Genomic DNA, 13,750 nt, shown 5'->3' with positions numbered 1-13,750 from the left:
GCTCTAGGCCACAATATTTATCTTCAAGAATACTTCCTAATAAAAAATGCTAAAATTGACACAAGGTTTTTGTGGTGCTTTTTAATATATTATCTGTGTTTGCCACTGTGACAAAGTAAAAACGGTTGTTCAAGAATAACTGCCTCTTTGAGACAGTTTGAAAATTGCCAGGAGAAATAAAAGCACCTAGGAATAAACTTAGCATGAAATGTATGGAATCAGCATAAAAAATTTAAAAAAAACACTAATGATTACTTAAGAACAACTCCTGCACCCAATAATAAAAACCCTAAAGCTTCACTGAAGAAGAAGAAGAAGAACAAAAAAAAACTGAATAAATTGAAGCCTATACTTTGTTCTTTCATGTGATGGCTCAATATTATAAAGATGTCAATTCTTTTTATATTCATCTATAAATCCACGGTAATCCCAATAAAAAGCTGAGAACTTGAATAAATAATTCAAATGTTCATGTGGAAGAATGAATATTTAAGAGTAGCCAAGATTATTCTGGAAAAAAATACTAATTTGGGGAAGCAGTTTGTCAGGAAATAGTGTTAAAGTGCACAGCTACAATAATAAAAACAATATCACACTGCAAGTAAACAGCCTTTCGATACAACATAATGGAGAGACCAGAGGTAAGTCAGGATGCGGCCATTCGGTGGAGCATAAAGAGGCACTGCAGGTTAGAGAGGCAAAGGGTAACGTACATCACTCAGTTTGGGGTTAGCTGGGGGAAAAAGGGTTCCTACCTCATGTCTTAATTAAAATGCAGATGTTCAATGTAAAAAATAGTATCAAATAAGCAGTAGAAGAAAATATAAGTAAATATTTGACCTTGGGTTGGGGAAACTATTCTAAACATATAAGAAAAGGCAGGAGGTGGGGGCATAAGTATGATTTAAATCATACTTTAAATATGATTAAAAGGCAATTAACAAATCAGATTTGCATCATATGTGCTGTAGGAATTAGCCTCTTATATACCTAAATCACTTATAAATCATTACAAGAAAATGAAACATTCCAACTGGACAAAGGACATGAATAAGTTAGACAATTTACAAAAGAACAATTACATATGGCTAATGAACACGTTTTTTAAAACCCTAGGGGTGGCCGGTTAGTTCAGTTGGTTAGAGCGTGGTGTAAATAACACCAAGGTGGCCAGTTTGATCCCCGCATGGGTCACTATGAGCTGCACCCTTCTTAAAAAAAAACAACAACAACAACACACACCCTGAAAAATACCAGTTAAAATAATGAAATTCCATTTGAAACCCAACACACTGGCAAAGATTAAATAAAACATTAGAAATCAGAAGAGCTAGAAGGAATAAGCCCTCTAAAAAACTGCTAGTCAGAAACAGTCTCAGAAACATGGAGGAAAAACAGGGTTGCTAGATGGGGGGTGGGGTGGGGATAAGGGGGAAGGTGAGGGGATTAGAAAGCAGTCGGTAACCACAAGATGGCCACGGAGATATGAAAGTCAATTTGGGGAATGTAATCAATAATGTAAAGATTTTGTAGGGTATCCGATGGACACTTGTCCCAATAGGGAGACCACCTCAGGGATGATGTAGATGACTGATCACTGCACTGTACACCTGAAGCTGAAGCTGAACAATAATGAATGTCTACTACAATTTTACATATATATATATATGAAGTGGAGTACAGCATTACGAATAGGGACAGTGGAAATGTAATGGCTGTGTGCGATGTCAGAGGGGTAGTAGATAGGGGGCGGGGGGTTATCACTGTGTGAGGGATATAAATGGTAAATGTTTAACTATTACACCGTTTCATGCACCTGAAACTAATAAAAAAAATGTTTAAAAAAATAAATAAAACACTGCTAGTGATACAATAGGAACTTAGAGGGCAAAGAGGGCACACTTACTTTGACTAGAAATTCCACATTAAGATTTTGTTAAGGAAACAAGAAGGTAAACAAGGTGTTATCGACAAACATACCCATGCTTTCTATATCAGCGAAAATCTGCCTATTAATGAGGCGTTAGTTATGGGAATTACGGTATACTCGTAGGATATAATGTAACGCAGCCATCAAATGTTATAGAATGCTTAATGACATGGAAAAGTGTATGTAATATTATTTAAATAATAAAGAATTTTGTAGAACTTCAGGATCCTAATTATGTTTTTAAAAAAGAAATACAGTATAGTAATATACATACATATATATATATATGATAGAAAAATAGTGGAATGATGTACAGATAAATTTAATTTTTTTGTTGCTTTTCTGTGCTTGCCAAATTTCCTACAATCAAAATTTGTTGTCATGAGAGCCTTCTACCTCTATAATTATTATACATTTAGAAAGTTATAAAGAAGCCCACCACTTTAAAGAAAATACTTCATTCTTATAGAGCTGAAAAGATGGGACACATATTTCTAGTTTATGAGAAAATATTCGTTTCCTTATATATGCTGCAGTAGGCTACCAATGGGTTGATAACTAATTTTAAACTCTCCCCTCCTAAACAAAACACATTAAAAGCAAATGGAAATATCACTGGTTTGAAAAAATCTTGCTGGCAAAACGATTAGTAACAACAGCAATAAATACAGCAATAAAAACTATGAGAAGGTATTGACTGTCAGATTTTGAGGGATGGAGTTGCTGAGCTCCTGGGGCAGAGAGAGCAGCATGAACCTTCTTTGAACTGAAGCTCATTTTGGTTCTGAAAAGCCAGTCTGGAGTTAGGAATGAAGGGAATGGCCACGAGCGTTTGCAGGGAAAGAAATACTCATTATGTGCCATCCGTAAGTGACCAGTTTGCAAATGCGGCCGTTACTAACAGGAGAAGGACCAAAGCAACAGCACAGCTATGTGTGTCCGTGCAGTGTCTTTGCCCCCAAACAGCTCTGAAAGCACCACCTTAACTAGGAAGGTGCAGCCACCTTAACGTGCTGTGCAGGCCACCCTGAAATCCCTTCCTAGCAAATACAGTTCTAGGTTCACAGAACTGTGGACTTACTGCAAAAGCTTAGAGGTGGGAGAGTGGTCGGCTTTCCATGGACAGTGGGGAGCTCAGCATGTGTCTGCAGTGAGCAAGGGGAAGCGTGAGAAAAGATGAGCTCAGAAGCCACTGGGGAGCGTGAGCACAGTCAGGTTCTAAAAGGATCCCTGACGGCTGAGACTAGACTACTGGGGGCAGGGCCAGTTAGAGCCCAGACCTAGAAAGTTCTCAGTAACAATTAAATGAAGGACTCATTTAGGGCCACACAGTCCTTGCTTCCTAACCCCGTGTTCTCTCTGCTGGAACTGTAGAGTTGTTTAAAAGTCACATCTTCTTGCAGAAGATCAGGAATCTTCCATGTCTGGAGTCATCTTAAATCTGAGAACCGAAGTTTCCACATTTAAATTTAACACCGGTAGTCTCTGGCACCCTCCTTTAATAATTTTTATTATATCGTTGTATTACTGGAACTATTTCAATGTCTATAAATGGACTCACTATAAAAACCTTAAGGAGACACGAGGTGGTTTCTCCTGGCCTGGTTCTAAACCCATTAACAGAGTTAAAATGCTAGTTTTCTCTATTAAGCATAAACATAATAACAAACGATTGAAATAGAAAAGGTGCCCCACATAAAACCATGTCGCATACTACTGGTAATTCACATCTTGTATGCGGGGAGACATCGTATTAGATAAAGGTGAACCTGGTGATGACGACGTCTGTGCTAAGAACAAGAGGCTGGACTGGGCTCCAGGGGCTACTGCAGTGGAACTACGCAAGAGAGACTCAGCTTTGGAAGACCCACCTAAAGCACTGGAGCCGAAGTCCTTGGGCAAACTGGCCAGCCTGGTACTCTTCTCCATCCATTACCGAAGGGACTGTCTCCGTGTCCTGCACAATGACAGCCATTTCACTGTCACGCTTTCCCAGCATGCTTCGGTCATTTATGTTGGCAGAGCCTATAAAGAAAAACAGTGAAACTGAACAATCTTCTCATGGTGGCAGACGTTGCAGGCTACCCTCCTCTTCCAATTCTTCCTTGCTAACAAAACACTAATTTTGTTCAGGTTATCAAGAGATGCTATGCTTTAGGGAGACGAGATGAGTTAAGAATCCATCGGGGAGTGTGAGCACCATCAGGTTCTAGAAAGATCTCTCCCTAACCCAGGGGTGCATCTCGATCAGTCGAAGCCAACCAGGGTAATTTTCATTATTTTTGCCAGTGACTGGCTTACGAATGGGCACTTGACAGGATTCTAGCCAGTGCAACATGAAGGAAAGTCTGCTGGGGGCTTCTGAAAGTTTTTCTCCTTCTCATAAACACACAGAAGAGCAGAATGCTCCTGTGGATATTTTAGCTTGAGCAGTTGGATGAGGACATGATGCCAAGGGCTGCTGCAGCCATTTTGTAACAACTACGAGACAAGCTGAAGATGGCAGAGCAGAAAGAAAAAAGACTCTGGGTCTTTAGTCACTGAACTAGCCAATGCTGGAACTTTCTTACCTTCTGTTATATGAAATAATACATTTTCCTCATTGTCGCACACACTTCTAGCTGAATTTTCTATTTTGTGGCTCAAAGGATTCTAACTAATACAATCATTAAGCACTCACACTCAAAAGACACATCAATTCATTCAGTCAGTTGTCAGACTTAAGAATCTGACTCTGTAGACTTTAACTCATAGTCGTATAAGTAAGAGCGTCAAGACTCAAGAGTACCTTCTTCACACTCAATCGAGTCCACTGTCTATAAATACAGATTATCATTAGTGGCTTTGTGTTTTCCATTCTCTTGCCTCACTTACGTGGCACGCCAACAGCTTCTGTATCAACTTTCCTGCATTCTATTTTTAAATCCAAATGAGCTGAGAATGTTGACTCTCACATGTGGAAAGAGGGCAAGTATTTTGAAAATGTTAGTTCGACCTGTGCTTTCTGAGCAACTCTGCTGTGTCTTCAGAAACCGCAGTGCGTTTTCTTCATTAATCACTGCGGATTCATTCTTTATCCTTTAGGAGTCCTACAAAGTCCAGGAAGGGCCTGATTCCTTCCTCTTCTTGTTCCTCTTGCCCTAGTCACACATTCCACTGCTTTACAGACGGGAGCAGAAGGGTCAGGTTGAATAGGAGCAGTGGCTGCCCTCTGTGATGGGGACAGTCAATGGTAAGGTGACAGCAGCTCTGCCCTGAACTCAAATGGAGGGATATTGTACACGAGAAAAAGCTGACCCTTCCTGCTGAGACTTTCCTGCCATTTGCCACAGTATCGTCATGTGGTTAATAAACAAATCTGTGATAACTGTGGATGTGAATGCTGCCCCCCAGTGACCCAGGGTGACAGAAAAAGGATGGACCACCTCACAGAAATTTGGCAGGACTACTAGAGCACGGTAAGATGGGAATCTTTGAAACATTTTGTTTTGTTAGCAACAAATAGCCCTTTATACAGAGACTAATATTTTGATTATGCTATAAAATTTGCAGCCATATATCTTTGGGCTGGACAGTTGGCCCATCATTAATTTGGGCGAAATCATTTAATCTTTCTCAGCTTTAATTTGTTCTTTAATAAATTGAGATCATAATATAGACTTTGTAGTATTGTTGTAAGAATTAAGTAACATGTGAAAGGACTTACAGATTTATAAACTGCTCTACAAATGTTAATTATTATTGGCATTATTATCAGATACTTGTTAACTCTGTAATAGCTGCACTAGAGAACATTGCCATAGGGACAATTTGCTGGCAAGTAGCATTTGTATCAAAGAAGCCTCTCCTCTGAGTTAATCACCCCTCACCCCAAGTGTGAGCTGCGAGGAGGGGAACAAAGTTCCCACATGCTGCTTAGGGACTTCACTCCCCAGGCCCCCAGCAGAGGCCGCTCTCAGGCTGCAGGCTGCTGGACCGGGGGCATCACTGCTCTTCACTGTCAGGGAAACGGGGGAGGGCAGGCCTCCTCCACACACACATACTTTTACATGGGTCCCCCAGTCTCCTTCCCACCAAGGTGGGCCCCACTCCCAAAGGGAGGATTCCATTCCTGGCACTCTGAGCTGGGACTCTTAGAGACAGGGAGGGAGGGGTCCTCGTACCTCCAGGGCTGACCTGGAGTTACCCTCAACCCCAGGGGACAAGAGAGCTGGCTACTATTTCATAGAAATGTGAAGAAAGGGATGAGGAAATTTTAGATAAATTTAGAAGTGGGACACTGAAAATGAGATATTGATGGATGTAAATGCTACCTCCATTCATGTTAAACGTTCCCATATTCTGAAAACCAAATTCAGGAACAGCAAATGTACTATATAGTATTATCCCATTTCTGTGTAACATATGAGAAAGAAGAGAAAGCAAGGGATCTAGAAAGATGTACCATTGCTGCCTTCAAAGATGGCGGAAGGGGGCCCTGAATGTGAGCAGCCTCTAGAAGCTGCGAAAGACAAGGAAATGAATTCTTCCTTTGAGCCTCCAGAAAGGAAGGCAGCCTTGCTGACACCTGATGTTAGCCCGGGAGACCCATGTTGGACTTCCATGGAACAATAAATTTGTGTTGTTTTAAGCCACTGAGGTGCTGGCCATGAGTTATAGCGGCAACAGACAACCACTCCTCCAACTGTACCCTGTTTTAGTTTATTAAAGGAAAACTGATTCTCCTATTGAGCCCAAATCAGCTACTCTGTACTTTCCACCCCTTGTGTTCCCTGTGCCTCCAGTTCAGAAATTCCCAGCGGGGATTGCACCTGAGCATCACCGAAAAAGCTTTTTAAAACATACTGGTCCCAAAAACAAAAACAAAAAACACCTTAATGCCTGAGCCCAAACCAGAACAATCAGTCAGAATTTCTTCAAGTAGAAACCAGACATTAGTATTTTCCAATGTCACTCCACCCCTTTATCTATCCATTAACCCATCCTTTTGGGGATCTAGTTTAAAGCAAATTGCAGACATAAGTAAACTTACCTCTCAATGATGTATTTTTAAAAGCTCTCCAGGCAATTCTAATGCAGCCAGGGTTGAGACCCCCGAGACTAGATCAAGTATAATCCCTCATTATTGGGGCAGACCTTCAACTATGGATTTGCATCAGCCACTCCCAAGCTTGTATAGTTTCTCACCCACCCACCCTCCCTGATGGCCTCTGGACCTTCTTGCTCCAGTTCTGCAATATCCATGCCAATGTTTCTGGTGTCAGGTGGAAAAAATACCTGCCTGCTCCCCAGCCCAGGAGCTCCGTAGGGTAGCGGCATGATGTGATTGCTGTTTTATATCACCCTATTGTGCTTTGCAGTGAACTAGTGGACATTAAAAAAAAAAGAATCGTTTCACTTAGGCAACAGGATAGACTTAAATTCTACTTATGGATAGCTCTGTTTCGCTTACGAAAGCAAAGACATGTTTCCCTGGTTAAGTGCCAGGGTTAAGATGGATTAGAAAACTGGATTTGGTCCTAGGTGTCATGACCTGCAAGATTACCCAGGCCAACAGATAATGAAAGCTATATATAATACAAGAGACCTTCAATGTGCTAAAACAAGTATTTCCTCATGAGGAAAAATGGGGGTAAATAATTACTCATTTTTCTTATGCCAGTATTCAGTAATTCTGGCATAAGTTTCCCATGTTAGAAAATTTAAACACAGGTTGTTTAACACCTATGGAATATCGTTAACCTAACTTTTCAAACTTCTTACTCTCTGAGAATTGTAAACATTGTTTTCTGTTTTATGAACATAAACAGGGCTGATATGTGAGAGCAGTAACAACAAACTTGCTTACTCTTAGAGTTTCCATGGAGATAAAAAGAACAAAAACACTTCTGGAATTTTCCATGGGGGAGATCTGTTGTGCCCTTGGGGAAGGAGAAAAAGAAATCCAGACCCTAAAGACTAAAGTAAGACCTTTCCATATTCCCCAGGCCACATCTTCAGTGTCAAGAGAGTGGATAAGAATTATGTGCAAAATTGATCTATTATTGCTAGCCTAAATAAATTGTAGCCTTTGAGGGTCTGGAGACCTTCCTAGAAAATCAGTCAATTAAAAAACTCAACAAACCTATTTAACTGATAGTTCTGTTTCTGACAACGACATTGCATTTATACTTTATGTAAAATAAAGCAGGCTGAAAGTCAAAATGACCTTTGAAAGGAAAATATTTACGTGTCCATTTTTACTTCAAGAGTTCTGAAATCTTGCTAAAGAGATCCAGTGAATTTTATTTCGCTTTGTTTTTCCATTTCAGCAAACAATTACATTTCCCCCTTCATACTGTAATTGCCAATTTAATATAAAAATATTCTGAGATTGGCAACTGAAGAGCAAGGCCAGAGTAGCTTAGGGGAAATAAGAGAAACCTTGTTATTGGGGGCGGGGGGCGGTGAGTAGGGGAGTAAATAAATCCCTAAAGAGCTTTGATCCCTATAGAGAAGAGATCAAAGGCATAAAATAATTTAAATGTTCTTAAATTATTAAAAGTGTGTGTGTGTGTGTGTGTGTGAGAGAGAGACAGAGAGAGATAGATAGAGAGAGAGAGAGAGAGAGAAGACCACACTGTGGTCTATACATTTTCTGGCTTCGAACTTTTTCTTTCTTTTCAAATCATGTTCCAAATAAGATAGTCTCATTACTCCTAGATACGAGATTTTTTTTTCCCCTTTTCTCAGTGGAGGATAGAGATGGAAATGGCATATTTACTGCCAAAAAAATTTCAAAACACTCCATGACATTTACTTCCTTAAAGAATAGGGAAGTATAACAGCTGAAAAACTACATTTCATTTAAAACAGATGAGCAGAATCCTCAATAGTGGGACACATTGTATCTCAGTAATATTGCCCCAACTTTTGTCAACTGATTTATCCGACTGATTACCTGTACTCTGTTTCTCATCCAGGCCTTTCAGTGTGTGTAACATAATAGTAGAAGGTGAAACAATTCAATGATAGAAAAATGAAACTTTCCATGTGTATAAAGAATGAAGCTGAACATCACCTCTGTTGTCAAGTTGATCTAATCTAGGTAGAAGGTACAAACAGTAAATCTCTCCCTGGAATCTGTTGGTGGGGAGAGAACGCTGGAGACATCTACTATGTATCCTTGACAAGAAAAGACTGCAGACCTATGCCTAGGGCTACATTATATCATTGCTACACAATTCCCCCTCGCCACATTCATACCATCGAAGCTGGTCTGCCCTGCTCCTCTGGTTTCATGACACCCAAACCATAGAAACCATAGAGGCAATGATATTTTAATAGCCTTCCGATTCTGACGCTTGCACCACTTTGGATCTGTGGAAATGGTTAGGTGGATATGGTGCAAACAAATACAAATTACTACCAGCTACCATGTGTGACACATTTTCCCTCCCATTTCTTCCCCTTCAATTCCCATAATCAAGGTACTTGGATTCAAAATAAATAAATACAAGGGAATAATAGAGAATTAAAGAGAGCAGGCTGATTATTGCACTGCTGGGTTAAACTGCTGCCTCTGGATACTGTAATTTGCACAATGGCCATTTAATTGCTCTGTGCTTCTGTTACTTTGAAGGAAAAAAACAGGGATTAGAAAGGTTATAAGGATTAGAAAAAGATTGTTTCAGAAATGTTAAAGATACTGTGTTACTATCCCTCTCAACTGCAAAAAAAGGTGGGGAAGAATAGAAAGGTTTTTTGCATGGAGTAAGTCAACTAGCAAGAAACACAATTAGAGACCATCCACTTACCAATAATAACAGTGTTGTCATCTGCTATTAGCAACTTGCTGTGGACATAAATAAGCTCAGTGACGAGGTTTCCTTCAAGCGCTGCGTGTGTTCTAAGGCCACAGAATGATATGTAATTTATCCACTGATTGCCAACTGTAAATTTAAAAAGAAATTACTAAAATTAATAAGACCAAGCTCAATAAGGGCACATTAAATTTTATCAAAACAAATAATACCACTTAACAAGTTTGTTAAGAGTAGATAGTATAATGTCTGAGTGTGTGTGTACATAATTTCAGAATTCAGCAAGGATCTATTTTTGCCATATAAAGAGTTTTATGCTGTTAATCTGGCTGAATGTACATTTTTAAAAAGCATATTAAAGTGATTTTTATGTCTTCCCTTTGCTGAGGCAATCCAAAAATATATTCAAATATGAACATTTTATTTGAACAATTTGGTGAGTAATTACTGAAGAGTGATCATTAAAGCTGAGCCAGAGTAGATAACCCCAGACTTCGGTGTGACATTGGCATCTATCTTGGTTGACACCTGTGGTTTAAGTCAGATGCAAGATGTGTGTCCAAACTACCTGATGTATGCACAGTTTGTAGCATCGTCAGCACGAAGCAGCCGTTAAATTTTACGGGTTTTGGGTAAATAAAAATGCTGGCAATTAAATACTACTCCTTCTAAATTATTAAAACCAGAAAATGAAAGAATCCTGACTACATTTGGCTTTGGAGAATTTCCTTCAGAGCATACTGTACCAAGTTTTTACTTTAATATGTGGTCCATTCATCATATGGAGGCCATTCCTTTAATAAGAAGAAATGCATTCCATACCAAGCCAACCCATTACCACTAGCCCCACATGAGGGTCAGTCACAAGACTTTATGGTCCCTCTCCCACAGAGCAGTTGTCTTGGATAAGCAAAGTCTGACACTATAATAATGAAGTGGAACCAAACCATCACAAATTCTAATAGAGAATACAGACCTTTTTTTTTTTTTAAGAGAATCTGAAGCACACTAGTACAACCAACGGAGTTCATGTTCCATTTACTTAAGTTTCCGTGTATTACTAACGTTTTCTATTTTACTGTTGATGTTCTGTAGTGTTTCTATTAAATGTGGGTATTTAGGAAAGAAATTCCTTCATAGGTTATATACAGAGATTGCTCAATTTACAGATAACCCTGTCCTTATATGCACGAGTGATCTCTGTAGCCATGTTTGCCAAGAGTGGATGTGCTGGTGTACTGGTACATCATGTGTAAGAGATGCATTTCTAAAGTTTAATGTAAAGAAGATTTCTGCAAACAAATTTTTTCTCCATTGGTTAATGTTATATTGGAAAGATGTTCCATACAAAGCATCACCTCCTCTTTGATCCAGAAGAGAGGAGCATTTCCTCTTTTAAGAACTTAATGACCACAAAGTTCCTGGAAAAATATTTCTAATATAATGCCTAATACATTATTCTAAACATTAATTAATCCTCCATTTCTCTGATTGTGACAGAAGTCTTATACATCTTTGTATCTTCAATCCCTGCATAGTGTTTTAGAAAGTTGAATAAATGAATGAATGGATAAATATTCAGGGGTAGCTAATATTTTAGCTTTTGGTTTCTCTGTATCACTTACTTTCTTGCAGTTGGCTCATGATCTAGAATCTAAAATTTTAAGTCATAAAGTATCTTTTTAAAAGAATCAAGGGGCAAACTTTGTGCTAAAATACGTATTTTTGCAGTAATTTCCCATAAAACATCCACACTGAACAATATAGTAGACCAATGGTTCTCAATATACATGAGAACCACCTCTGTGGGGACCTGCTAGAAGCACAATTCTGGGACCCTCCTCAGAGGTTTGAATTCAGCAGAAATCTATATTTCAGTAAGAGCACTAGGGGATACCATTCTTTAAATGACACTGCCATATAGCCTTGGTATTTATAGATTTAAGATTAGTGGTACACACAAAAAAAACCCCAGCATAACCATGTGAGATGTATTCTAGGGGTGCAAGTCTGCTCCATATGAGGAAATCCATTTAATATAAGATATCAATCAATCTAGGGAGAAAAATCATATGATTATCTCAATGAATGCTGAAAAACTTTGACACACAAAAAATTCAGCACCCATTTCTGACAAAAACAATGAAGAAAGTAGGAAATGATTAATACTTTCTTAACAAGCTTAAAAATATATAGTACACTTATTATATACGTGTGTATGTGTGTATATAATACTTTCAACACTATTTATATTGCCTTGGAGGTATCAGCCAGTCCATTTAGACAAAATAAATCACGCAGTGAAACCACCTCTATTTGTAGAATATAATAGCATACTTGGGAAATCAATGATAAAACTATATCAAAAAATAAAGAATAAGTATGAAAGAGTATAAATTAACATATAGAAATCAATAGGCTTCATTTAACAAGCGATACAAGTTAGAGGATATAATCATGGACAAAACCTCACTTATAATGGCAACAAAGAAGATAAAACGCTTAAAGATAAACTTAACAATAAATGTGCCAAATTTTTATGAAGAAAAATTTTAAACACTGTTGAAAGACATAAGAATAGACTTGAACAAATGAAAAGATATCCCTTGTTCTGGGATAGAATAATTCAACATTTGAAAAAAAATGCCAGTTCTCTCCAGGTTAATTTATAAATTTAGTATAATATCAATAGAAACATCAAGGAGCTTTTATGGAGCTCAAAAACCTGATTTTATAGTTCATATGGAAAAATAAAAATTTAAGAATCGTTATTAATAAAACTGGAAAAGAAAAATTATAAGGGGACGTTAGTTCTACCTGATATTAACACATACTATAAAGTCTGTATAATTAACACAGTGTGGAACTGGCACCTAAATAGACAGCTAACCCTGGGAATGGAATAGAAAGTCCAGAAATAGACCTAAGTATGTATGGAAATTTTGCATATGATGAAGGCAGCCTCTCAAATGACTGGTGAAAGGATTTTTACATAAAGGACTAGGACTTTTAAATAAATGGTGCGAGTACAATTGGATCAGTATTTGAAAAACATGAAAATTATATATTTACCTCACACCAATCATAAGAATAAACTCCAAATGGATCAGAGATAGAAATGGAAGCATATGAAATCACACAAGTGTTAGAAGAAAGCAGGATGAATTCTGCTATAAACTGAGTATAGGAAAGGCTTGTAACTGTCCAGAGGCAATGAAAGAAAATATTGATTACTTTGGCTCAATTAAAAAAAATCACATTTTCATGACACAAAGCACCACAAGCAAAACCAATAGACAAATGACAAAGTGGGAGAGAGTGCAGTAATACATCACAGATGAAGAGAGTCCTAATATATAAGGAACTCTTAGTAACTGAAGGGAGTAAAAGATTAAAATCTTGATAGAAAAATGGGCAAAAGACATGAACAGACAATTCACACACACAAAAATACACAATTGAAAAGATGAAAGATATTCATGTTCACTCATAATGGTAGAAATGCAAATTAAAACTACACCGAGAAGCATTACTTACCTATGAAATTGATAAGAAAAAGTAGAAGAACACATTCTGTTGGTGAGACTGTTGAAGTAGGCTCTTTCATACACTAGTGGTGAGAATGCAAATTGGTACAAACTTTTTGGAGGGAAATCTGGCAATATCTAGCCAAACTACCTATATGTTTACCTATTGACCCAGCAATTCCACTCTAGAAATTTACCTTAAATATACAATTCCAACAAATAAGAACAGAACATATATGCACAAGGTTATTCGTTGCATAATTATAATTGAAAAGAACCTAACTGATCATACATAGAAAAATGAATTATGTCAAATCTATACATGGAAGATCATGCAGAGGTAAAAATATGTGAAGATCTCTTTGAAATGACACGGATTAATTTTCTGTCTATATTGTTAAATGAGAAAAGTAAAGTGTATAACAGAATATGTGGTATGCTATTCTTAAGAAATAGGTTGAGAGAAATAAGAAAATATACATGATATCTGC

General features: G+C 37.9%; 1 protein-coding gene across 5 annotated transcripts in view; it reads right to left on the bottom strand.

The window, feature by feature from the left end:
• PLD1 (phospholipase D1) overlaps positions 1-13,750 on the bottom strand; it is a 180,045-nt gene that overhangs the window by 7,400 nt on the left and 158,895 nt on the right. For all 5 annotated transcript variants that reach the window (XM_033128195.1, XM_033128221.1, XM_033128186.1 and 2 more), the window contains 2 exons: positions 9,727-9,861; positions 3,802-3,955 (listed from right to left, as the gene is read on the bottom strand). In XM_033128195.1, coding sequence (XP_032984086.1) covers positions 3,802-3,955; positions 9,727-9,861 — 289 coding nt within the window. The remainder of the gene's footprint in view (positions 1-3,801; positions 3,956-9,726; positions 9,862-13,750) is intronic.

Source organism: Rhinolophus ferrumequinum, chromosome 2 (assembly GCF_004115265.2).
Source record: "Rhinolophus ferrumequinum isolate MPI-CBG mRhiFer1 chromosome 2, mRhiFer1_v1.p, whole genome shotgun sequence".
Classification (NCBI taxonomy): domain Eukaryota; kingdom Metazoa; phylum Chordata; class Mammalia; order Chiroptera; family Rhinolophidae; genus Rhinolophus; species Rhinolophus ferrumequinum.
Note: the sequence above shows the minus strand (reverse complement) of the source record. Positions and strands in the feature narration are given on the sequence as shown.